General features: G+C 41.6%; 1 protein-coding gene across 19 annotated transcripts in view; it reads right to left on the bottom strand.

Moving 5' to 3' along the window:
- Positions 1-26,701, bottom strand: part of FNBP1 (formin binding protein 1) — an 89,669-nt gene extending 62,968 nt beyond the window's left edge. For 18 of the 19 annotated variants that reach the window (XM_058853740.1, XM_058853737.1, XM_058853738.1 and 15 more), the window contains exon 1: positions 3,341-3,441. In XM_058853740.1, the coding sequence (XP_058709723.1) occupies positions 3,341-3,415 (75 nt within the window). In that variant the 5' untranslated portion in view covers positions 3,416-3,441. Of the gene's footprint in view, positions 1-3,340; positions 3,442-26,515 lie in introns of those variants that run through there. The other variant, XM_058853742.1, reaches the window with a different exon arrangement.

The following is a 26,701-nucleotide window of genomic DNA, read 5'->3' as shown; positions in this document are numbered from 1 at the left end:
AAACTCCCTAAGGAGCAGTGTAAGAGGAGCACATGGTGGTGCAGCTGTTGGACAGATCAGCCTGGGGAAGATGCTGAATTTCTATTTATAAAGTGAGATGAGGCACTTGCCCCATGCCAAGCTCTAGGCAGAACCACCTCAAAAGTACAAGCACTGACCTCCACTATTAAGAAGAGAGGCATGGGGAAGTTTAACTACAGATTTGCTAAAGAGAAGAGTTTCTGTTCTTTTCTGGGCATGGAAGAGTTGGCCCAAGTGCCATTTCACCCAGCAGCCAACGCCCCACAGCAGTGTGTTACACTGGGGTCATGCATTCCATTGTCCCTTCCCTCTGCTGAGTGCCTGGAGGATGAAAAAAAATCAGTAAAATTGGCAACACCATCACTGGCTGAGCACGAGATTCCAAAGGAAGGGCAGTGCAGCCAGAGGGACACAACACAGATTATCCTCGTTCCATGCATCTGGAAGGACACTGAAGGTAAGGAAAGGCTCTGAGTTAAAGCTGATGAATCATTAGGATTACAGAGGACACAAAATGTGTTGATAGTACAGCATAACCTTCAATTCATGAAATCCCAAAGTATTGGGATACGTGTAATCAATGTAAAATAGGACTTCTGAAAAAGAGATTTGAGAGCAGTTAACAATAATATTGTGCCTCCAAATAATCAATACTGAAAACAATTTTTAGAAATTGATTTACTTTTCTCCAAGTTCATTACAAAAATGAAAATTATTGGTAGGAATCTAGAGTTTAAAAAAAACCCTCCAATTATTCTGAAGTCTAATGAGAACAACACATGTTTTCAGCACAAAGTGCACCAGCCATGGCAGGGATGGTTTAGCAGGTGAACTGTGCCACTGCAGCTCTGCAGGTTCAGTCATCAGCTGCAAAAGGGCTCAGGTGCCTCATGAGCTGCTGGTTCATCTTTCAGCTTTAATACACAGACTCTCCTCTGTTTGTTTTTTTGCAGCATTCTCACCCTTCCAGTCAGGGAGAACATAGGAAACAATAAACTCCACAGGGCTTTAGCATTCAAGAAAACAAGGCAAGAAATATGATGCAATGTTCAGTAAGAATGCTCCCACTTGACCACAGTGAGGGAGAAACAAAAGGTCACACCACACCTGTTTTCTCCAAAAGAGAAGCACCAAAACATTTTCTAGAAGAATTCACTACTTTCCTCTGGCTCAGAGATGGGTTCACAACTAAGAATGTTCTGAGAGCAGGCATACTGCACTGACAATCAGTTTCTATCACAGTAGGCTTCCACCACAGCCTTCATGTTGCTGTGTCCTTCCAAACTGCCAAATCTCATCTTCTCCCAGTTTCAAGTGCCTATGTTTATTGTGGTATTAGCTCACTAAATAGAATAGACTTCTAACTGACCATCACAATGTCCATGTAATTAAACTGCTTGTGTAACTGTAACTTACCCCCCTTCATCAGATTCCACCTGCTTCCCAAATCCAGAAACATGTGCCACTACAAACACTTCCCCAGGTGATGGAGGAGAGGGAATACAGGAGCTGACCCACCTGACTCACACAGGTGGGAAAGCAGAGTCCCTGCTGCTTGAAACAAACTGCTCAGCTTGTTCTCAAGTACACACACAAAATTGAAGCTCAAAAGAGGGAAGTAGAATTTCAGCCATTAACATGAGCAGGAATTTGACATCCAAGTACCCAGGATGCTTTGAATATTTTAACCTTAAGGCAAAGCATGTTTCTAAATTCATTTTCTAACTTCATTTCTGTTTCCATTAATTCCCTCCCGGTGCTTTTACTGCTGCCCAAATAACCTTCCATCCACGCATTCTTTCTGAAATTTGGTTGCATGCTTGTTACCGTGACAATGCTTAAAATGGAAATAGTGCTGCCCATTTGCTTTGCTTCATTTGAACAGTTACTTTAAGCTGTCAAAACCCCTTCACTTCTGAATTGCCCTCCTGAAGTCACATTCCCCAGCTAACTGAAGTATTTTGGGAAGAGGAAAGTTAGCCATTAAAGAAAGAAAAACCTTCTTCCCATTTCTTGGCCATATAACATGGAGTACAACCAATTATTGAGCAATAAAGTCTTTGAAGATCAGCTCAGTGACATATTCCTTCCTCTTTCTACAAGGCTTCCATCTATTGCGAAATAGTTCAACCCATGTAGTTCAGATACAATGATGGACCTTCACTTGTCACCAAGGGACTTCCTCAGCCTTAACATTGACTGAAATAAAGGAAATGTCCTCACTTTTCTCTTGAGCTGCAGTCTCTCTGCAGCCAGCCAGATTCACCCTGTCCAGCTCCAACACACAGCCAGGCCAGGAGAACTGGGGTTTTCTACTTGGTTTCAACTGTGAACAAAACATTAGATTCTAGGAAAATTTTTCCAATTAATTCTGCAATTTAAATCTTCCTGTCAAACCTGCCCAGAGCAGACTGAGCTGGCAGCATTTACTGTACCAGTATCTGGGCTAAACTGTCACTGTCACCCTTTCTGCTGCTTTCACAGGTGATAGTGCAGAAGTGTGAAATTAATAATACTACACAGAGACAAATAATGAAGAAAGACTATGCTGAAAATTCAGATGCTAATAGCAAATGAAAAGCCTTTATATTCGCATATGCCTCCTGTAATTCTAATGCGGCAATACAAGAAAAGACTGAGGATTCTTGAACATTAAAAATATTTGAAGACTTTCTACTACCTCATTGCCCAGCGAGTTTGATTCTGTTTCCCCTCAAGATTATTTGTTTACACACATTCATTAATAACAAAAATAGTAATAGGAAAATTAATAGCTACTTTTTACCTCTTATCATACCTTCTCCTCCCATATCCATTTTTTTTTAAAACTCCCTCATTCACTTTCATAGGCAAAAAGGAATTAAAGTGAAGATCAAGAATACATTACAGTGTTCAATTTCGAAATTACTTTTTTAGATTCCATGGTTTAACAACTTCAAATTATAAAAATAATTAACAAGATGATGAGCCCTTCACAGGCTCAGCTGAGTCCCATATGGCACTACAATGCTGGCAGAATACACGGGAATTCAGATCACAGATCCTCAGAGACCTACAATAAAGCTATATGCAAATGGTAACAGTCTCCAGGCAAATTAATAATGAAAAAAAATGCATAAAATACAGGCTACCACTGCAAGAGCCTTCCAGAAAATAGAGATGAGTAGAAAATACCAAAGCAATTCAGCATCTGTTGACTCAGCCTCTACTGATGAGAATCAACTTCCCACACAAAACTTGTCAGCAACAGTCAGTGAAACCCTCAGTTAATGACACTAAACAAACATCCCTGATTATATATGGTACATGGGACACCAACCTTTCCCTTCCTGCAGCAGAGACAAGGAGCACTCACAGCACCATGGAGCACAGAGGGATGAGGCAGGGAGACCATCTCTGCCTGGTTGACACTCAAACGATGCTGTGGCTTCACTGGTTGTTTTCTGAGTGAAGCCTTCCATTCCCCCACACATCCGGTTCTTCTTAACAAAGCTATTTAAGATCACATGCATTTGTCATGCAGATCACCTCTTCAGCCACACATGTCTAATTTCATTTTACCCTTCAAGTATTAAATAAATTCCTCCCGACCTTTCACCAGGATGCCTAAACAGGCATGGTTTCTGCTTGAGATGAATAATAGATAGCCCAGAGAAAAAATGCCATCTTACTTGCCCACCTCCATCTTCCTTTCATCGCCATCCCCTAAACATATTTTTCCATAAAGCCCTCAAGGTTAACTATTCTATCTCTCCCATTCATCTGGGAACTTGATCTAGCTAGGAGATCACAAAAAGAAACATAAGATTCTTCGCTGCATCATTAGGAAATAGAATATATTTCAAACCTATGTGAAGGGGAATTGACAGAAACCAAGAGTGGAAACAAACTGTATTTCAGGTTGAAATACCTTTTATGTTGCTAGGTAAACTCACCTCTAATTGTCCTGCCTATTTCAATAGACATTATGAATAAAGCAGTTTCTGGGCCATATTTCAGCCTTGAAATGCTTACCCTCTTCAACATTTTGCTGAAGCTGGAAAGCAAAATAAGTTCTAATATTTATGCCAGTTTTAATTTGGATAGACTATAACATTGCCCCAGTAAAATAGCAAGGCCCTTTGCACAGCCTTGTAATTGCTTCTGAGACCAACCACACTCATCCCCACCCCAAAAAACCACCTTCCACAAACTCAAGAGTGACCCCTCCTGTTAATTAATCCAGGGTGCTGTCCCACAGGCAGTTTTTGGCCATACCTTAACCCTACCTGGATAAAAACCTGACTTAATTCAAACAAGAAGCACTTCTGAGAAAAGCCATGAGCAGCTGGCACAAAGGCCGGCACCTGGAGAGCAACATGAATATTCCAGCTGCTCTGAGGCATGGCCAGTCCTGGGAGTACAACCAGACCATCAGGGCTGACAGGGAACCAATTTGATTGCAACATCTCACAAAAAGATCAACCTACAGCAGAGTTGCACAGGAACATCCCCCACTAATGAAAGAGGTGAGCCTGGTACTGGTGAAGGTTAAACCTCCTTCTAGAGAAGGTGCCCAACACCAGATTAAAACAGCACTGGGTTACAGAGCCCACAGCAGCAAAGCCAACACGAAGCTCCCAAAGCAGGGCTGGGCAGCAGCTCAGAGCAACAGGTCGGCAAGAGGACACCTCTGCCTGCTGGGGAGGTCACTGGGAGTACAGCCACACTCCCGCCGTGGTGACCCACTTTAACACCTATTATGGAAGCCTTGCAAAAGCCAGCACGTGGTTCATGGGGAGAAGCTTCTCAGTGTGAGTACAACACATGTCATTGACTGCCAAGGCATTCACACACAAACACACACACTCTCAGTGTCTCAACGTCTCGTTCTCTCTGCTGACAGCTTAAACTGTGAAGTGAAACTGCTCCTTTTGCAGCAGCCAGAAGGCTCTGAGGCCACAGAAGCACTGGAGTTCCAGGAGCAGGTGATCCTGCAAGAAACCTCCTGGTCTTGCCCCCAAGGGTTGCTCTTACCACTGCAGCAAAGAGCCTTCCTCATCAGAGCCCAAACCAGCTGGAGCCCCAAACCCTCCACCTCTGCCATCCTGGTGTCAAACGAAGCCTCTTCCTCCTCCCCCTACGCCTGTTGTATCTTGCAAAGGATGTGGTAAAGCAGAACTTGTAGTCCCTCCATAGCAACAGGGCAAGTAACTGTGCTAACACAGCAGCCAGGACGGAAGGTGAGACAGGGGATGTTCCATCCGAGAGAGGATGTGGTTGTTGGTACTGCAGCAGCTCAGAAAGATGCAAGATAAGAGAGAGGAGCGATTAATTCTGGGGAGTGGGAGGTAGGAGGATGTGATCAGTTCAGCTACAGCAGGACAGAGCTGATGAGCAACAGGTGATTAAGAGAAACAGCAACTGAGCCAAATACTGGATAGTGAGGACAAATAACACTATCCTTTGTTTTCTTGGAATAAGGGAGTTTTTGATGGTAAATTGTGTAGGTGACATGTCCTGGACAGCATGGACAGAAATACATCCAGCATGGAGCATTAGGTGCTGCTTTGGTTTTATTCAGACCTGAAGAGGCCATACTGAGGCATCACCTGCTGTTATCAGCGGAAGATCCTTCTAAATACAGATAGTGTTGCATCCCTTGAAAGAGGAAATGTGCTTCTTAGAGGTGTCACAGTCTCATGCACTTGAAATTTAATTTTATAGCTCTCTTTGAATAAGGGAAAGACAAGGCTCAAAAATCACTGTTTGCTATGTCCAAGGACACTTTTCATAGATGGGCACGATGCGGCAGCGATTCATTTCCTTCAAATAAATTTATACACTTTGAGGTTTGAGGCACTGCATGACTTTGCCACAATGAGAACCATCTGTCACAAGCAGCCCATTCAGAAAGGAACATTTCTTTTCAAACCTACAATTCTACTTATAAAACACACTCAAGAAACCCCAGAACAAGACACAGTTTTGTTTCAAAATACATTATAATGTGCAAATTACAACCCAGGTTGTAAGAAAGCTCTTAAAGAACAAGATAATAAGAGAGAAACTTCAACTAATGCCAGATGTTAAGTTGAACTATTTTTATTGAAGGACTGAGTGCATTTCAATCTTTTTATGCACTTGTTCAGTTATTTAAATTGGAGACAAAATGCACATGTTGCTGCTTTTGGTGATTCTAGTGCAATTCAACTGATTTAAGTGAACTTATTTGTACCAGGTATAAGGATAAACAGTAGAATCTAGACCTTAAAATCCAGACTCATTAGCTAAGCAAAGGCTCATAACTACTAAAATCTACTCAGGCCAGAGAGATGATGCATCTCTACCATTAGCATTAATTATAGCCACAAAACTCATTTAGGGAAAAAAAAAAAAAGAAACAAAACAAAGCAATGCTAACCTCCTCCTCCTCCTGCTCATCCAGGGGGAATAGGAATGGGATAAAGATTTGGTTTTTGCTGACAGTATCCAGAGCTGCAGCCTGAAAGCTGCAAGGACCCACAGGGATTCTCTGTTCGGTGCATTATAAACAAGAGCTTTGAAAATGAGCAGATCCTCCTGGTTGGTGGGGCTCTGCTGGGAGGGTCCAAACCATGCGCTGCAGCAGAGCTCCAGATCCAAGCTGCCTCCCCCAGGAGTTGCAGCATGGTAACCAATGCTAAATATACTCTGCTGTTGTTCCAGGAAGGTTTTTCAGTTGACAAATGTTGCAACTTTTTCACTGTTCCCCAGCATCATCCCACTTCCCTGATTTAATACACACCCATTTGTTTCTTCTGAAATTATTTGAACAAATGCAATTTTAGAACTAATTCCCAGTAAATCTTTTGCTGTCTGGCCACATCTTGGATTAACTGTTGACTGATTTTCATCCTCTTTTTTTTTTCCCAGTCGGCGAAGCTCTCCCTTAATAATACCAGCTGTTAAAACAAAGATCAACAAGAGCTCTTGCCCACGGTTTCCCCTTTGGGCAGCTGTGTACTGATTATTAAAAATGAGCCATAGAGTGTTCTGGCTTATTGCATGGCATGGATAACTACAATAGAAAGCCAAACGAGCCTGCTGATCCATTTAAAAGAACACACACAAAAAAGGCAATTCTGCCCTCTTATCCAAAACCATACTGAATCACAATAGCAGAATCTTATTCACAAGAACAATACTTCAAACTGCAGAAGTCTGTGGGAATGGTTTTTTTTTTGGAAATTAGCTTTCTGCCCAACTTCATCACAAACCAATGGCATACTGGTTTCATCATGTAGAATACCCAAGTTGTTTTATCCATCCTCAAAGTCAACCTTTCTTCATTAGTATCAAACATTTTGAATATGATTCAGCTTTGGCCACACAGTTGGAGTTTAAAAAAGGGGTTCCAGGGGATTAATTTGATTTTTTTTGCATCACCACTTAAAAACAATCACTGTGACATTGTTACAATTTACAAATAAGAGTCCTTGGTCTCCCTCTATCAAAATTAGCCTAAAAAGATAACAGTTAAAAAACCACCAAAGGTCTTGCCAGGTATGCCTGGTATTCTCAACAGCAAAACTTCTAATCTCCATTAAATAAATCCCCTGGTGGGTGTAGAACTGAGCACGTGTGCAAAGCTCTTTTCTACACACGTTAATGCAGAGATGTATTTATTCACTGAACTCAACAGCCTTTTCACCTCCTCCCCTGGCTGTGAAGCCAGACCTGACCAAACCCCAGTGCAGGCACATTGTCCTTCCAGGATGTTTACACAGACACTTGGAAAAGAAAAATGTTGCAAAAATCATTAATTCTGCTTAGCTTGAGGTTGACTCTGAGAATCACTGGAGCAACGGCAATAACTAGAGTTAAAAAAATAAACCCCCCCACTTCAGAGTGCTCCAAATTCTTCCCTAAAGTTCAAAAAGTAAGTGAAAATCTGAACTAACTGTTCCCTCCTCTCATTTCCAAATTAAATGGAACAAACTGCTGAAAAACTTCTTTGTAGATGAGATCCAAAAAGTATTTAATACCTTAAATACCATGACATGACAAATACAATCCTAGATTCTTCAAGAGCCACTTCACACTCAAGACCAAATAAGATTACTGCTATGCCTGAAGTATTTCTATCTGCCATTGCATTCCATTTTTAACCCAGAAATTAGATTAGGTGCTTCCACTCTGATCCAAGAAATAGTGAAGTTTCCAGAATAGGAAGATTATCAGAGATATATGCAACTCAGAAATCTAATGCAATGGATAGAACAATGTCAGAGTGCATAACATTTTAAATGTCTGCAAACAACAAAGTTGGTCACTTCAAAATATGTTAACAAAATCTGTTCAAAGTGTATTTCATAATTCAGAATTATCTATTCATACATTCCACTCCGTGGAGTGGAGTCAAGCTACACTGGCAAAAAATGAATAAATTCTGTAACTAGGCCAGAAATGTAAGCAAAGAGCCAAAAGAAAGCTGTAGAGACTCTATGCCTTAAATCTATCTATGAGGGTTTCTCACACAGCTTTTTTATTACAATAAGACCTGGCCTCTCCTGTAGCTGTAAAAATGGCAAGCAAGACAGTCCTCTAACATCCCGTCAGATATTTTCCTTTTACCCAATATCTTTCTCCTCTCAGTTTTTCACTGATAAACATTCAGGGAAGAACTTAACCCCAGCTGCAACTGCACTCTGCAACATCCTAGAGCTGGGCCATTTATCTCAATTTTGACAAAAACATTGTTTGAGTCTGATCCCACTTGCCTAAAATATTCAGACTTTAAGCTGATCCTTGCCGTGCTTCTCTTCCTGTACAAAAGACAACATTACCTGCACAGCCGTAGAATTACCAAGCTAAAATATGGTCAGACCAAAACTAATGTGGCAACTCTACCACCTACACATCTTGCTAAGGATCAGAAACATCCACCTGTGCATCAAAGCATGAATTGCTACTGATAATAATTCTTCAATTCCTTCAGTCTCTTATCCTTTGGATGAAGAGAGTGTATCTTTCTATTCTCACATGCTCACTTCTGTGACATTTCCAGGTAACAGCTTCCATTAACTGTAGTGTGAGTTTGTGTTACATCAAAGTTTAAATATGAGGAAAAGTAATCACATTTCCTTTAACCAAATAATCACTGTCCAAAGCCTCTCAAACTCCACTGGGTCTCCCCCTTCTCCCAACAGAAGCCTCTCTAAGCTCTCAGTACTAAGACTGCAGCAGAACTAAATGAATGCATCAAAGTAGGTGGAATAAGAAGGGGGAATCATTGTGCCAAATGCTGACCCATCAGAAGCATACAAAGCATTTGTTCAGTGGTGACAATGAATAATTTAATCTGAGGCAAATTACCAAACAAACATCAATTAAATTACATGCTAGACTACAAGAGAAAGTTCTCCCACACACATTTCAGGTTTGCAGAGTCAATAGAGCAGCACAATGCACTCAGGACTGTGACAGTCATCCAGGCTGCTCACTCAGGGATACTTGACATTCTCAACAGGACATATGACAATTGCAAGAATCTAAAGAGAAAGAGGTAAACTTAACTTCATCACACTAAACAAACATTCATACAAGAAGAATAAAGAGACCACGTGTCACCTAGCCTTGTAAAATGCAAGAAATCAGAGTTCCCTACCCATAAACAACACTCAGGAAACGTGCAGAACTAGAGTTTATAGGAAATTGTCTCCACCATCCATCAATTTTAAGGCCTGAGCACCTGATCAGAGAGCATTTAAAGCAAGTTGTAGCAGCAGCTAAGACTCCCCAGTCTAACAGCAGCCTCGTTGTGCTAAATGCTGCCTTTAGTCCAACAAATCCAGAGCTGGGTCCAGCTCACAGAAATCAGAGACACGTGGGGAACCACAGCGTGGCGAGCGAGGCTCGGTGGTTTGCTGCCTGTGCCCAAGGATGCTGCAGGACGGCCACACTCTGAGCCCCTGCAGACAAAGCTCATGTTCACTGTGCTGACCATACCATGCCAGCCAAGGCAACCTAAAATTACAGTTTCTAGAAAGTAGGGCTGCTACAGACTGTCCAAACCTTTTGGTCTGGCTCCCTACACAGCCTCCAGCCTCTCAAATAAAAAGTCAGAACATTTTATGGAAATAAATCAACAATTACAGTTTCTTTTGACCAATATGGCTTGGAAACCTAAGCATTAAGAATAAATGACATTTTGCCATCCTGAGCTAGAAGAGCAACATCCTTTGATCCTTTAAGTAAGGACTGCTTCCCTCAGCAAGGATATTCTGCTCCTAAGCTGGATAGGCAAGTCTAGCTGAGCAAAAGGGGTAATCCAGTTTTCTTGCGACAACAATCTCATTTCCTTAGGTTCCAAAACCACATGTGAATATTTTATAGCTCGTGCTGTCATAATGATTATATTATATGTATTATATTATATATATATATACTATGATATAGATTTCAAGCTTTCACTGCACTACAAGAAACATCTTCACAATACTAATGGAAATTACATCAGTAAACAGTCTCCTATTAATACAGTTTTCAGACAAAGTTGTGAAGAAAATCACTGCCCAATTTAAAGCAGGGCTTATTGGAGCCAAGATTAAAAACCACACTTGGGTCTCACCAGTCTGACCACTTGCCTCTGCTCACCCCATCTTCTTCTAGAACTACATATTTGCCTACATCCAGGAACAGTGAAACAAGAGACAGCATGGAAGACTGGATTTTTTAGCTTTCACTAAAATAATTGGGTTCATCCTCTAAATAAAGTCATCTACTTCAAGACCTTGAAAATTGACTTCTAAAGTTTTAAACTTTTTGTAGTTTTTGACAATTCATATCTCTCCAGTTGCCAGGCAGAATACTGGTTCTGAGGGAGGAAGGTGTTTGCTTGCCAAAGACAAAAAAAGAAAAATGGTTTAATGTTTTATCAGTTCTACTCTGGCATTTAAATATTAACTTAAAATGAAACTGAAAATACACATAAAATCAGGCTGAGGCTGCATCCAGCCTCATTAAAACCACATTATATTAGTTTACCTAACTGCAAAGGCAAATATTTTTTCTACATAAATCCTATGCATAAAACCATGCAATAAATGTATCCATTAGCATCTAGATAAAGGGACTAATAGGAGGCTCACATAACCAGCTTTGCAGTAAAACCTAGAGCACAATCAAGCTCCAAGACAATTAATACTACCAGGAAAAGCTCTTACTAACTTTCCTAAGCCCAAGATGCACAACCTTTCTGAAATACAGATTTCCAAATTCTTTATAAAGCTGGTAAGGCTACGGCAAGCAGACAAGAATTTTAAACTCTCTTTTAAGGAGTTTAGAGCCAACAAAGCTCCTGGTATTTCAGTGCCATTGCAGGCTCTTATAACACTGCAGGCATTTAGAAGCACCAGCAAATTAATATGCTGCACCAACTCATTTGGTGAACAATCTCATTCAGATCTTAAGCTGCTTGTCCGGGGTTCTGAATGTGTGAGCAGGCTGAAAAAATCTGAGGCGCCGCAGATATTTCCTGAAAGGGTGCTACAGTTTTTCAAGTGTAAAGCTGCTTGCTGTACTTTGGACTGGTTACTGGGACAGCAATAAAAAGCATTCTTGTGTCTTGAGGGCAAACAAAACCAAGACCACCACACCACATACATCATGATGTGCTTAGTCAAAGAACTAACACAAACCATGGTTAAATGTTATTAAAATCTTCGTCGTGGAGAGCTGCCGGCTAAGTTTGGGTCAGTGTGACAGCACAGTGTGTGTTACAGGAATATTTCTTAATTAATTGGTTTATTAGGACTCTATAATAGCAAAGTATGCTGCTCACAGAGCACATGGAGTGGAACTTTGTGACTGAGATTACGGATAAGTCATCCTGATTCCCACTCTCCTCACATTCCTGGAAGATCAAGTGGAAGGCTACCATAACACCACCAACAAATAAACACTGGAATGCTTACATTACAGCCTGCTCCTTGTGTTTTCCTATCACAGCAATAACAAACCATGAAGCATTAAAAGAGGATGGCAAGCACAGCACTGCTCTTTTCTGTCACTATTGTGGGAGGAAGTCTAACAAATGCTTGTCATTTCCAGAAAGTAATGGATTCCCCAACTCTGGCATAAACAGTGCCCACAAATTGCATGCAAATCTGTCACAAATTCACTTCTTCACAAGAATGATTCTCCCTTTAACATCAGCAACTGATAACACAGCACTAACATCAAACACAGCCAGTTCACAGATGAAAGTACTGCAAACAGCTTAAGAGCAGACTGACATCTTGCAAGAGAACCATAAATTTAGGTCAGCTCATTGCTGTGCTGCTCAACAGAGGAACATGAAACGATGTGATGTGCAGAGTAAGATGTTGGTCACTTTGGCTCACGGTTTCCTGCAGCAAGAGAAAAACTGCAGCCCATTTTCAATGCAACTGGACAAGCCTGCAAGGTGGAGACTGGATCATTCCGTTCAGGAAACAGAATCTCCCTTTCTGCTAACATCCACAGGATTCACAGTGCAACAGCCCCCAAAGAGAGAAGAAACTGTTTCCTACATTATTTTTGCACAGGGCCATGTAGGGCACCTCACAATGACATCTTCAACATGTAATTAATAACTCAAATGAAAAGAAAACACACATTCCATCCTCCCTTTATCAGGGATGTGTGAATATCACCCCCACACAATTTCAGAAGTCTACATTGGGAAGGTTTTAAGCAGATGCCATTAAATATTGATGTTGCGTTTCATTTTTTGCATGACTATTTATTTGAAGAGAATTAATTAGTTGAAAAAACTCTTTGAAATGTGGCTGTCAGACATACATACTTTTTATAACATCCAGGGAACACTGCAATACCTAAAATAAATTGTACTATCAGCTTGCTATATTGCTTTTCAATATCAGAAGATACAATAAAATAGATACCCTCTATTTCACTTTTAGCTTTGTCCCAGCCTACAGTAACTATTCCGCAGTTACAATTTCACAACACAGAAGAATTTCCATAACAGATGTGGGCACAAGAGAAATCACCATATTTTACCCCAGACCAGAAGAGTCATGTGACAGGAGAGGTTGATGATTTCCACATCCTTGAGTGTCTTGTGCTCCATCCTTCCAATCATTCTTGTCTTTAATTCATGTCACATAATTTGCAAGACTGGGACCATCAGTGCCTGGATTGCACACTGCTTACCCAGCACAAGGGGGTGGGATCTCCAGCAAAAAATGCTGCCAACAAACCCAAGTTCATGAAACAAATATTTAAATTTTAAAAATAATCAAAGGACTTCTGGAACAGTACAATACTTTAACACCACACTTAATACACTGAGGCATTCCTCAAAAGTCTTGCTAGATAGACTTCCAAATAATTTATTACTGAAATGAGACAATAATGGCCATTTACTCAAAAGTGGAAGATATTCAAGGGCAAGTTCTTATTTTTGTGGAAGAGACACCTACCTTTGGATATTACAGCTCATTGGAGCAAATGAAAACTCATCACCTCAAGACACTTTTTTAATTTTGAAATATCTTGCTGTTTTATTACGTTGCCAGGTCACTATCAGCAAGTCTCTCTGCAGTGCTCTGGGTCTTCCAGAAAAAGTAATTTGCTGTTCCTGTGACATTTGATGTATTCAGCTGACCTACAGGAGCCTCACTAAATGTGACATTTCTGACATGGTGCTCAAGGCTCTGAGAGGTTATCACACTGCATTTTAAGCAACATCTTTGGAAACAAATGTTGCAAATTCTAAAGTACACGGTGATAAGATAAATCTTATGAGTAATGCAAGAAAGGCAAAACAAACTGGTTTTGAGAATAAATAATCTACTCATGGGAAGTAAGATGCATGGAGGGGGCATGGGAAAATAATGGGATATTTAAAAAGAGAACCTGCTCTGCTGCAGAACATTAGAAAAGTAAATTGTCTCTTTAGCAGAGGTCAAAACTAAGGTGTAAGGCATCTGCACAACAATGTCAGCCTTCCTCTTCCCCTTTCCTTCTTCCTCATATCTACACTTTGCTTCCTTCAGATTTCAGCCATTGTAAGGCTGCAGCTCTGCCTGTTGGATTAATGAGCACTCAAACACGTAAGAAACACTTTTGTTTGAAGAACAAAGAGGAACCTCCTCTCTAACCTTTGACTTGAACAGGTCTGAGCTACTGATCTTCACACAGCAACTGGAGCTTCTGGGCTCAGTTCCCTGAACATCCCATGACTCCCCAACTATTTTATAACACAGGGATAGAGCAGTTGCTTGATGAGCAGTTGAATCATCTAAAAAAAAGGAAAGAGGATATTGACTTGAATCTACAAGATGCTTTATCTGCCAAGCAGGGAAAGCAAGTTTGGCCTCTGAACCAGACTGATTCAGAGAGGAAGAGGAAAACAAATGTGTGTTTACCTACAAAGAAGGCAGGGAAAGAAAGAAAATTTCTCACAAATTGACAAGAACATCCCCTCCCACAGTAAGGACAATGAGGTCACTCAGTGCTCTACAGTTGTTCAATGACAATACCTTCCACTTAAAATAGTTTTTGGAAGCTACAACTCTGGTCCAAAGGTTGAGTAAAAACTGCTCCCAGCCAAGGAAGGGAAAACAAGGGATTTGTTTTTCACAAACTGTGAATTTCAAATCCATCTCTCCAAATTTTTGGCTGCTAATTCATGGCCCAAACTGGTGCACCAAGAACCACTAAGAGCAGTGAAGTTTATGTTATGGGAGAAGACTTTGAGCAGAGCATCTCTGAAGTCAGAGCTCAGATGACCACACCTGCCAGTTTCTACCAGGGACATTCAGAAATAGGATGTTACTAACAAAGAGCCACCCTAAAACATTCCAGCTTTCATGAAGTCCTTATGGGTATACTTGTACAGAATTCCAGAATTCTTGAAAAATAAAATTGCAGTTTACCTGTATCGGTCTGCAGAGTGAGATGGACCAAGACAAAGTGACTGAGAACTAAGAGCAAGACAGAACACCTGTCATGTGGGCTCCTCACTCTTATTTTTCGACTACTTTTGTACACAAATGACATCCACAATGATCAGTAAGCACCTCTAACAAGGCTGCTGACACTTTGTAGTTCTTGCTTATGAGCATTTACTATACTGACAAAAGTTCATTAATCATGTTTTATTCCTCCTCCAAGTTAAAGAAAAGTAAAATGCCAAATAAAGCTGAATGCAACCATGACATTTTTTTCCTTGTGAAATTCACATGGCTCATGGACTCTGCAAATGCACACAAGCAAACACAATCTTAACATTTTGTAAAATAAAGACATAACACAATATGTGTAAGATCCCACACTTCCTCTGTAGTGATTGTTGTTAAAAAAATGGTGTATTTCCTGACTTTAAGATGTCTAATTCTACTAATTTGGTATTTGTGACCATATCTATTTTTGGAACAGCTATGGAACACACATACAAAAGAGAGAAAACAAGTTCTAAATGCAGTGCTGTGAATAGAGCTGTACAGTTCATGCATCTTTTCTTCCCTAAGAGAATCTGAGCATTAAGCATTGCACCACACAAAGAAAACGTATTATGGTCCCCCTTTTTAAGAGTGATTTGTGCCTGTGGCTTTTTTTCTGTTACTTTTGGGTTCATCTTCTGATTATTTTCAAAATTCTCCTATCCACAAAAGCCTCTTGAAGTGCATTAGGGCTTACACACCAGTCCCAGACTGTTTAATTTAGCCCTAATACCTTGAGGAAGCTTCAGGATGGATTGTTGGTGTTCCGATTAAAGAATCAATCCCACCCCCTGCCAGGAAGGTTGGATGGATGCCTTGCCCCCAGAGGGAAATCAATTGTGCTCCACTGACCAGCATCTCCCAAACAATACATGTGTCAATGTATCATGAATAAAAACCCCAAACACTTCATTCTTACATTCTAACTGTAAAAATGGGGTCTGAATTTCCATTATTTTGACATTTTTCACTTGTCCAACTCTCCTAGTGTGGATTCAGGCTTTTGATTCCTCTGTCACTATTCCATTTATTTTTGTTCCCAGAGATTAACCCACAAGCAAACCACAGAAGACTATACCAAGCCAACAGTAGATCCAAGGCAATACAAATGTCTATAATTGTGTGCATGAAACTCATAAATATCATGTGAAATATCTTCTGACCTCTGTGTGAATGGAGCACACCATTCTGTCATGCTGTTCCCAGCCATCGAGTACTTCAACTCAACTGCTAGCAGGCAAGTGGAATATTTATGTTTGTATTGTTTAGCTCAGCAAAGGTTTTTGTTAGCGGAACAATTCAACACACGCTCTCAACCATTAAAAGTTGGCACTGAGATATCTTTCTGTTCAAGACTATGTATTTTCCAAGAGTGACAACTATGCAGACCCAGTCTCCAATGATGCCTAAATTAGGTGCATGTGTTTTAAACCAGCACATTTTCTAGCAAAAATTGTCATTTTTCAACAATTACATCTTTCCTATTTCAAGATCATTTCATGTCAATCATACTGAACCTCTGAAAAATGAGGTTTCAGCAATTTTATACATAATATAGGTAAAAGGATGATGCAGACAGGAATCAGAAAGGAACCACAATGTAAAAATAAAACCAGCCCACAGTTACCCAGAGGAGGAGGTGGTGGGAGATGCTCACACATACCAGGAATGGATGCAAGCTCCTACCCACCTCCAGCATGGGCTCTTGGGCTCCTCCAGTGCATCTCAGAAAGACACATGCAGCCACACAGCCAGAGACACTTGATTTTATCTTTAAATAGAGCTGGAACCTAGCTAGCCCCCACTTTCCAAAAATAAGGCTGTAAATCCCCAGGGCACTGATTTAAACAGGCACCAAGTCACACATATCATGTGAGATGCATTCTCACTACCTAAAGAGTCTGCTGGTGCAAATTTGGGTTTCAGGTAGAGCATGCAACCATAATCTGTGTGGATGCCTTGATCCTGGTGGTCAGCCTGGCAGTACTTTGGGAGGATGGAGCCTCTCAGATCAGCTGATGATGGTGCAAAGCAGCAGAGGAACCCCTAACCGATATTTCCATCACTGCAACATTTGCTTAGGAGTTGTTTTGCACACCAAAAACTGAAGCAAAGCTGTGCAGTTTTTTAGCTTTTGCATGTTAACTTACAAACACATGCCAAAAGCATCCTGTGTGAAACCCAGATGTTCCACAGCTCCAGAGACTTGTAAGGAAATAAAGGCTTTTGACCAGCACATATAACCCTTTCCTCTCACCCTTTATTTTTAGGCTTTTCCAGTGACTACATATGAGCAAAAGGATCTCAGACTGTTATATTTGGGATAAAGAGCCAGGATGGGTGAAAAAATATTTATGTAGTGCTCTATTGCAGCCCTCCCTGATCATCTACTGCCAGCTTTTCTTTTACTACAGCAAAACCTGAGTTACACTCTCTTAATGAACACCACTCCTGTAAGACCCACATTTGACAGATCAACAGCCCTCAAGAGGGAAAGAAATATTTCTCTTCCCCATTTAACTTTTGTTTGAGAAAACACACTTCCATTCACTCCCTGCTCCATGCCAATCATTTTTTTCTTTTTGTAAATACAAGATAAAAGTGCTAAAGCATTTCTCTCTGCCTAAGAGAGTATAATGCAAAGTGAAAAATCTTATCTAAACATATTTTGAACTTATTTGCTAAAAAATTCCTTCAGGCTTTCTGCACTGAATGAGTGAATGAAAAACAGCAGAGCACAAAATTCTGGAAAAAGCTTTTATTTGGGGATGTTGTCAAATATTCTTCCACAGTGAGTAAAGACGCAATGTGCAACCACAGAAATCAGTGTATATACATTGTAATCAGTATATCAACTCCACTTAAACATGACATGGAAAAAGCCACATAAAATAGCAATATACAAAGCCAAAAGAGGACTGCTAGGTCTCTGCACTACTTTTCTGCTTTACTCCTTGTCTAATCCTCATCCTTTGCTCCATGCTTATTCCTTCCCCTTGTGCACCCACTATACTTTCTCCTGATCCCATCAAACTCTTGACTTGCAGTTCCTAATGCACTAATCCCATTGCACATCCAGTCTGACAGCAACTCACAATCCCACCCGTCCTGCCCAGAGCCCAGCCCTGCTCATGTGCTTTTATCCAAGCTGTTTCCTTGTTACTGACTGGTTCCTTGTTTTCTTTGTTTAAATTAATTTTCTCCTCCTGAGCTCATTTCTGCTGTTTCCTTTGCCCTACTAGTCCTTATTCACTCATATCAGAGCTGCCAATTTGAATTATCTCTCCTCAAATGACCCTCTCCATCATTCCTGGCACTTCCATCACAGGAACACTTCCTAGACAAGCAGACCCAGCTGTCTGTAACTAGATCCTGGTGTGATCTCTAGTCCTCCTTCTCCACATTCAGTCTCCTGAATCAGGTGGTTTCCTCTCTGACCACACACCTCACTCACCCTCAGGTGAGTGTAACAAGAACCAGTCCATGACAACAGAAGAACCGGTTTGCTGCTATGAACAAAGAATAAAAGTGGTCAGAGGGATCTTTACCCTGACTTGGTGCAGCCATGCTTTCCATTCCACTCTCCCCCTGCTCACTGACCCACGCTGTCCTTCCATCACACAGCCCAGATCCCACCCATCCAGACCTGTCCTCCAGCCAGCTTCTCCCTCTGTGCCACTGGGTGCCAACAAAGGAGCCTGAGAGCAGAGCAGGCTGCCCAGCTCCACCCTGGCCTCGAGCAGCCGTGCCATGGGAAGCCTGGCTGCTCTCCTGCAAGGACCAGGCTGAGCCACCTTCGGTTATTCTGTGGGTGACCTCATCTTGCCCCACAAAAATCCCTCCAAGGCCAAAACACAGCCAGCACCCAGGAAGATTTGGTCAATAACATCTTTACTGAGTACAGGCAAAGTGGTATTTTTCCAAGGACTTACAGGTTTGCCTAATTGAGGAATATTTTCTCAACAACACCAGCAGGCATATCCCTGTTCAACTGCTTCTGTCTGTCAAATTTCAAAACCTTGCTCCAATAAATGGGAGTGCTACAGCTCTCCAAAACCAAGGAGGCACCATGTTCAGCATGTACAATATATTTGCCCTGGTAACAACTGAATGATCCTGACTGCTCTGAAACACAAAAAGCATGAGGCAGGCACAGAAAGAGGAAAACTGCAGCCTGAGCACCCTAACATGGAAAAAAAATTAAACAGCAGAAAATAGATTATTTGAACAAAAAATCTTATATACATTTTCAAAATGAAGGACTGCCAGCTCAGTTTAGAATAGAGTCTGAGACAGAGAAAACTGTCCAAGGCACCAAATGAGCAATTTATTGGTGTTAATTGGAGCAAAATCTCCATGAGTGCAGCTAGGAATAAGGAATATGCTCAGAATCCTTGCAAGATGATCCTTCTCGTCACATAGGTAGCACTCCTTTACCTGCACATCCACAGACTCAGTGCAATTAAATTATTTTTTTTTAACTGTAAAATGAATAATTTATGAGAGATATTGTATCTGCTACTCCCAGAGGAGTAAATCTAAACATGACAAATTACCCTTTCCCTTCAGGGAATGAATGGTGCTGGTAGCACTTACACCAGCCCCACTGCAAGGGCAGAACTGAAGGCTTTACTTTATAAAAACACTTTAGGTACCAAACAAACTCTTGAAAAACACTGAACAAGAGATGGCCAAGTGACACATTTAATGGAAGAAATCTGTGTTATTTCAGCTACAACAAGAAGAATCCACTCTGGGATTTCCTCAGGATTAAGGACTATCTGGGTGACTTGGTAGCTCATTGGGAACCATCCTTCTGAACCAGACATTAATTCCCAACTGACTCCTTTTCAAGTTTATTGCTTTACAGGGTTTCTGAGGGCATCTGGGGGATTGCTGTTGTTCTTTTGACTGTTTTGCCAATTAGGCTGACTGTTCCTCAAATAAATTAAGGACAACATTGCAACAGAATCGTTTCTTTACATGGTTTACAACATGATCTGCTTCAGTGATCAGCAATGAACACCAGACAAACAATATTTCATTCCTGCACTTTACTTACAGAAGAGTTAATCTAGAAGCCCTTCTACAGTTTTTTTTTTTTCCATTTTTAGATGCAAAAATAAACAATTTAATTATGCCAAAAAGCCATTCTTAATAAACGGAGACAAAAGAAATTACTGACCAGGTTAATAATGTTGTCTCCAGACAACAGAGAAACAGTGTGATCATGTAAAATTCCAAAGGGATCCAAACCAGCCCACCACACCTGCTTGAGAAGAAAGACTAAAAGCATCATATCCTGTACATACATACAATATATATATATATATTTTCCAGTGTTTTCTATTTTAGAGCCAAAGCCATTGATTTAAAAGAATGGCAAAGACTGCAAAACGCCAAGAGATAACAGTGCTTTACTAATTTAACCAGCTTACTGTTTTCAGAAAAAAAAATAAAAACCAGTTTCTAGAGGTGAAAGGAAGAAGAGAAGCTTCATCTGAAGCATACAATTATACTGAAGGGGGAAGTTATTTAAAAATATTTACACGAACACTAAGGAAACACAACAAACCATTGGATTTTGACAGCTGGACTGGATTCAATGTATAACCAATCTCAGCAGCAGTATTTCAAACAGGATGAAAGTGAATTTCCAAAAATTCATTAGCAGGTTACCTGTCCAGCAATCAAAGGCAATAATGTAAAGTAGGTTATTAAGTTACAGTGGCAGTGCAACAGTGGCTCTTACTCTTTATGTGGAATTCAGCTTTTGAAATTCTGCTTTAAAAGAGTGTTTTACAGCTTTTGAAATTCTGCTGTAAAAGAATGTTTCACAACATGAGTAACACTAATGAGCTGCAAAGAGTCCAGAAAAACATCGGCTCTGTTTGACTGCCTTCCCCATATGGTTCAAGGAAGCGGGGGATCTTGAGCAGCCACAATAAGGCTGGAAGGGAAAACACTGAATTCTGCAAGTCTTGACTCACACTGAACCGTAATGGGGGACCGTAAATCCCCCATTCTTTAATGAATAGGTAGGAAATACGAGAATAGGTCGTTTGACAACATTATAGAAATTTTCGTTCATAAAGCAAATCAGAATTGTAAACGAAATTACTCAGACATTCAAACATTAAAGTCCCAGCAGCTCTTCAGGTACCAAAAGGGAATCTTTCTACTCCTGGTGCCTGGAGGAGCCAATGGGTTATACCAGGGACATCTCACATAACCCCATTCTCCTCCCAACCACCTCCTGGGAGCAGCAGGGCAGCCCCCACCAACACAAAGTTTAAAAAAAATAAAATCTCTTTTTAAGCTCACGGAAAGGACTCTGATGGCTCTTTACAATACACAGAGGCTGCAGCAGCCCCAAATCCCACCCTGAGCTGGGCATGCACCCAAAGGTGTGAGCTGCAGAATGCAGATACTCTGTAATGACTCAGCTTCTATAAACTATTTCTCACTCACTAATCTGCATATACAGGCTGACCACTTAAAACAGCGAGAGAGACACTGTGAAATAAGGGGATGTTAATGTCAGACAATTTTGCTGCCTCAAAACTGTCCAAATAACTATGCAGAATACTAAACTAATACTACTTAAGTAATAAAAAGTGTGTTTTGCTTTGAAGTGCCCATCTCCAGCACTCTGTGCACAACTTTTACAAAGAACTTTAGAATAACCAACCAAAAATTAAAAATACAATGCATTCACTACTGACCTCAGCCTTTCACTGTATTTGCTCTTAGGGTGCTTTTATAGCATATTTTTGTGGGTGAAATTCCAGACCCCTTGAAATATACAAAAGTTTTAACATGTTACTAAACAGGAACCAAGTTTTTATGAAACAGACACAAAAAAAAAAGGGCCAGGGATACCCAGCTCTGCCTCTGGGAGTTGTCTGAATGGCATCAATTAAGTTTCACAGCAAATTTAGAATAGAATACAAGTTTCAGAAAAGCATTTGCCATTACCACAGGAGAAGATTGTCTAAGTTGCCAACAATTCACCCACCCACCTGTGAAGGTTAGGCCCATAATGGAAACTCTCAGCTCATCAGAGTTAACCTATGACTTATCATGCAAGACTAATTACCTGCGTCCTTTTCCTATCAGACACCATTTCCTTCTCTTTTAAGTCTTGGAAAATAACACTTAACACCCAAACCCAAAGAGATTGGGGGGTGAGGGCTGTAGGAGGTGTAAGAATGGGATGGGTGGGATGACACACAATTTCTACTGTCTGCAATCAGCTCCAGTGCTGAATACAATAAAACTGGATGTCGGCTCCAGGATCAATACATCAAACCTAGATCCAGCTCTGCAGATGCTCCTACAAGCAGAGGGAAACAGGGTTTTCATTTGAGATCACATTGGACTGCTGTGCCCATTACACACACACACTGTGCAATGCCGCCAAGGTCAAAATCACCCAGGTATTCCAGATGGTTTCCAAATGTGAGTCACCAGCATATGCAACACCCATATATTGCAAATGCTATTGAAGAACAATGCTGCTGCGTTCAAGCGAATTGCAGAAATGCAAGATTACAGCTGTTTAAACACAAATTCTGCTGATGAAATAGAGGCGTGAGTACTGAAAGAGGAAACGGTTTAGCAGTTACAAATAGCAATGGGGCCTTTAAGTCCTCAGAGTCCATGTGGAATAAACTTTTAAAAGCCAAAAAAAACCATATCCACAAACCATGTGATTTCACAGTAAAGCACACTGGAACACCCTATAAACAAAAGGTGTGGTCCCCAAAGTATTGCTTCCGTCAAGAGTTGGCCAACAGAGCATCAGGGCAGCAAATTAAGACCCGTGCAAATACTGAATATCCACCTTCTCCCAGGCTGAAAGGACAGTGACAGCTGTTAGCAGCCACCCAGCTTTCACAAAGGTCAAAGAAAAACTTGATTAAATCACCTGCCTCCCCAGGCTTTCTTTAAAATTTTACACTGAATGTGGAAAAAAAAACCCGAAGCACCAAACCCACAGTGTCTGCACCTCAGAAACATTCATAACAAAAAGATAAAAGCTTCCACATTCAATCACTTTGCCAGCTGCACCTGACATGCTGTGACAGTGTTTTGAAAAGGCAGAATTTTTCCTGGATCACCTAACCACAAACTTACACATAAGTCCCCCAAGCTACATCCTGTGCCAAATGTCACAATCAAGAAGGTTCATTCTATTCAATATACCATCCATGCAGCCACAGCTTTTTCTGCCCTGAACACAAGCACCAAAGTGCCGAGATCGGTTTCAGCTCAGTTTGCAATATAATCCCACTTGTTTCAAGGGCTTCATACCACACAAAAGGACACTGGTGGGAAGTGTGGCACACACTTATGATTTTACCCACTCAAGTACCCTTCAGAAGAGCTGTGGGTGCCATGCTTCATGTTCTTTCCCATTAGCCAAAAGAAGAAAAAGGTGAAGGAGATCAAAGTGTGCTTTTTATAGCCCGTTGTCCCCAAAGCATAGCCCTGAAGGTGCAAGTCAGGCCTGTGCACCCCAAATAACTTTTGCTTATCACTTCCACTTGTTAAGTGTTTAGAAAACACTGCCAGTTTCAAGAATCAGACGTGAAATCAATATGTACTACACTCCCCTACCTGTCAGCCCTTAATGCACTCTTGAACTCGGGTGAAAAACAAAATGTTTTGGTGCTGTGGCCGCACTTTGTCCTTAACCTGCTGCCTCCTCCTCAGCTCCTGAACGTTTGGAGTATAACAGGCAGAAAGAATTCTGCAGGGTTTGGGTGGACAGAAGCTGCAAGCAGGGTTACATGAGACCTCCAGGTTTGTTCTGCAACACCGGATTGCTGGGAGGCCCCAGATGATCTCATTACCCCCAGCATTCCACCTCATACAGGATATAAATGCTGCATTAGGACATCTAATAATTCTGCTGGTTATGGATCCATTTATGCTCACAGGGACAATCTTGAGATGTTACTCAAAGTCCAGAATCAAGTGAAATATCAGTAGGAACTTGGCAATAGGATTTGCAACACAAAGGCACAGGATACACTCTCGGCACAGCACAAGGCTAAAAGCTTGTTTTGGGAACAACTCACATGTTGCCAAAGGGATTTTATTGCTTCTGAAGTATGAGGCTTTCTGCAACCAGGCTTTTTCTCCCCCAAGGAATGAACAGAAATTCTACATAACTCCAAGTACATTAACATTCTATGAGCTCTAAAAAGCAAGCTCGATTTTACTTCTTTGCTACATTTAAAGGGGTGAATCATGAACATTCATGCAAGCCTGGTAGATCAGAGATACTGGTTGCAAGTCAAGCCTGATCAAACATTGATGATTTTTCTAGCAAATTTCTGAACTACAATTAAAAACACTTGCTTTTGCTTCAACTTTCAGCCCTTCAAACCACATATGAGTCACATGTAGAACAGGCATTTGCTGCTTACCACACCTGCTCCTGAAAACCCATTAAAAAAAAAAAAAGGCAACAAAGTTCTAAGGTAAATGGAAATTTAATTTTGTTTAAAAAAGAAATGCCATAATCAACAAAATAAGGTGGCATGTATTAAATATAGGGTGTTTGTGTGGTTTTCTTTCCAATGAAAGGGAGAAGACAGAGTGAGAAATCGCTGTTTTGGCCTAAATACCCAGGGCGCTGGAAACCGATGTGTTTTCAGAGCTCTGCCCAAATTAAAATGGAACAACTCCTGCCAAATTTGTATCTAGAATCATTTATTCTCTTAGTCCAACCCTTTTCCTCAGTAACCTGCTACATTTCTCAGAATGCTACATTGAGGACAAGAAAGAAACGATACTTTGTTGCTGCTGAAGACAATTTCAGAAACAAAATTTTCTCATAAAAAAATGTTACAAAAGCAATTTATAACTGTTGCAGAAGACATATATGGCTGCACACACGCACACGCCCCTACAAACACTACATAAAACAAGAACTATTTATAGTCACTACTCTATACTACCATTCTGGTCCAGGAACACCTCAGTATTGCCTGCAGTTTTATGAATACAAAAAGAAAAAAAAAGTTCCTTTTGAGAATTCAGAATTTATTTTCCAGTGTCCAAATTGTCAAATTATACTGCCTCTTATTTTAATTCCATGCTATTCAGTCTCCTCCCAAAGCATCCAAGATGCAGAAAAAGGAGGCAACTGCAGGTTCTCCCAGAAACATTCCCATGCAGCAGACCTGGTCATATACTGATGAATCTATCTCTACACTATTTCACCAGCATTTATCACCTTTCTTTCTATGACATATAAAAACACACCAAAATAACCTCACCCGGTCAGCAGTTGCTCCCTAATTTCCTGCATAGATCTGGCTAAAACATGACTCCAATGTCACAGCAAAACGGGATACTGAATTGCCTGCCAGAGCGGGCCAGGAATGCACCCAGAAAGGACAGCAATTAGCACATCTAAAATAACCATTCTACAACAGCCAGCTCAAAAGCTCAGATATATTTTCATCTCAGCCCGCAACGGTTACCAGCCACAAACACATGACTACAGGAGAGAATCCTGCAGTGCTTTACAATCCAGATGACCCTCTGCCACTTATTCTTGACTTCATTCAAAACACCGTTTCCGTTTCCCCCTTTCCCCTCCTCCCGAGCACAGATTTGTCCCAAGGTGTTTCATGTCCCAGCACTCAGGGGAGAGCTGCTCCACAGCCTCCTGCCCGCGGGTACCAGCCCTCCCAGACCCAGCAGGTTTGCTCCATGCTCCACCATCAAACATGGCTGCACCATGTCCTCTTTGTGATTGAATATGTGGAACAGCTCTTCTGCCTTCCCAGACTTCTTTTATCTCCCTTGCCTTATTTCTTCTCATTAGCAAGGGACCGCTTCACATCGCTATTGCCCACTTCTAATTCCTTTTAATAGTCCGATAGTTTCCATTAACGTTCCACCACCATAAACCAAATGCATTTATACTTTCCAGGTTCTCCTCAAAAGCATCAAGAAGCTCAATGCATTGAAACCCTCTGCACCATTAAAAGCTGCTTTATTTACACACAACACAAAACTCTTCTCGTAAAAATCTCCGTCCTTCAGATCCAGCGTGGAGAGAAGCCCCTCAACAGCAGCGGCAGGAAATTCTATCATCTGGCTTTTCTTCCCTGCAGCTCCCTCTCCTGAAACCGGACCCCCTGTCCATAGATCCACCTCAGAGCCTCCCGCAGCAGCCACACACAAAACCCACCCCACGCTCCGCTGCGAGCCTCCCTCCGCTCCCCAGCCGCCGCCGCTTTTTTTGTGCTACGGAGCATTTTTTTTTATTTTTTTTTAATTTAATTCCTTCAGCAAAATTAAATCAAACTCCTGAGCCTCCGCTGGGATTTCTCTCCGGAGGCTGCACATGAAACTTTCCGGAGCGGGGGGCACCCCAGGCTGAGCAGCGCCAAGGTGCCGGCACGGAGCGGAGCCGGCTCCCCGCGCCGGCCCCGGGCACGGACCGTTATGCCCCGGTGCGGCTCCCGCAGCCCCGCTCCCCCCGCGCTCGCACTCACCCACAGCTCCGTGCCCCAGCTCATGGCTCCGCCGGCGCTGAGGGAGCGGGCGGGGGGCGCTGGGGGTGTCGCTGTCCCCTGGCTGTGCGTGCTCGCCCTGGGGAGGGCCGTGCCCGGCGGTGCGAGCGGAGCGGGCGGGACGGGCGCTGCTCACCGCCGCTCCCGCCTCATCGCGCCGCAAAATGG

Source organism: Poecile atricapillus, chromosome 20, assembly GCF_030490865.1.
Source record: "Poecile atricapillus isolate bPoeAtr1 chromosome 20, bPoeAtr1.hap1, whole genome shotgun sequence".
NCBI classification, from domain to species: domain Eukaryota; kingdom Metazoa; phylum Chordata; class Aves; order Passeriformes; family Paridae; genus Poecile; species Poecile atricapillus.
The sequence above is the reverse complement of the archived record's forward strand: the minus strand, read 5'-3'. Positions and strand labels throughout refer to the sequence as shown.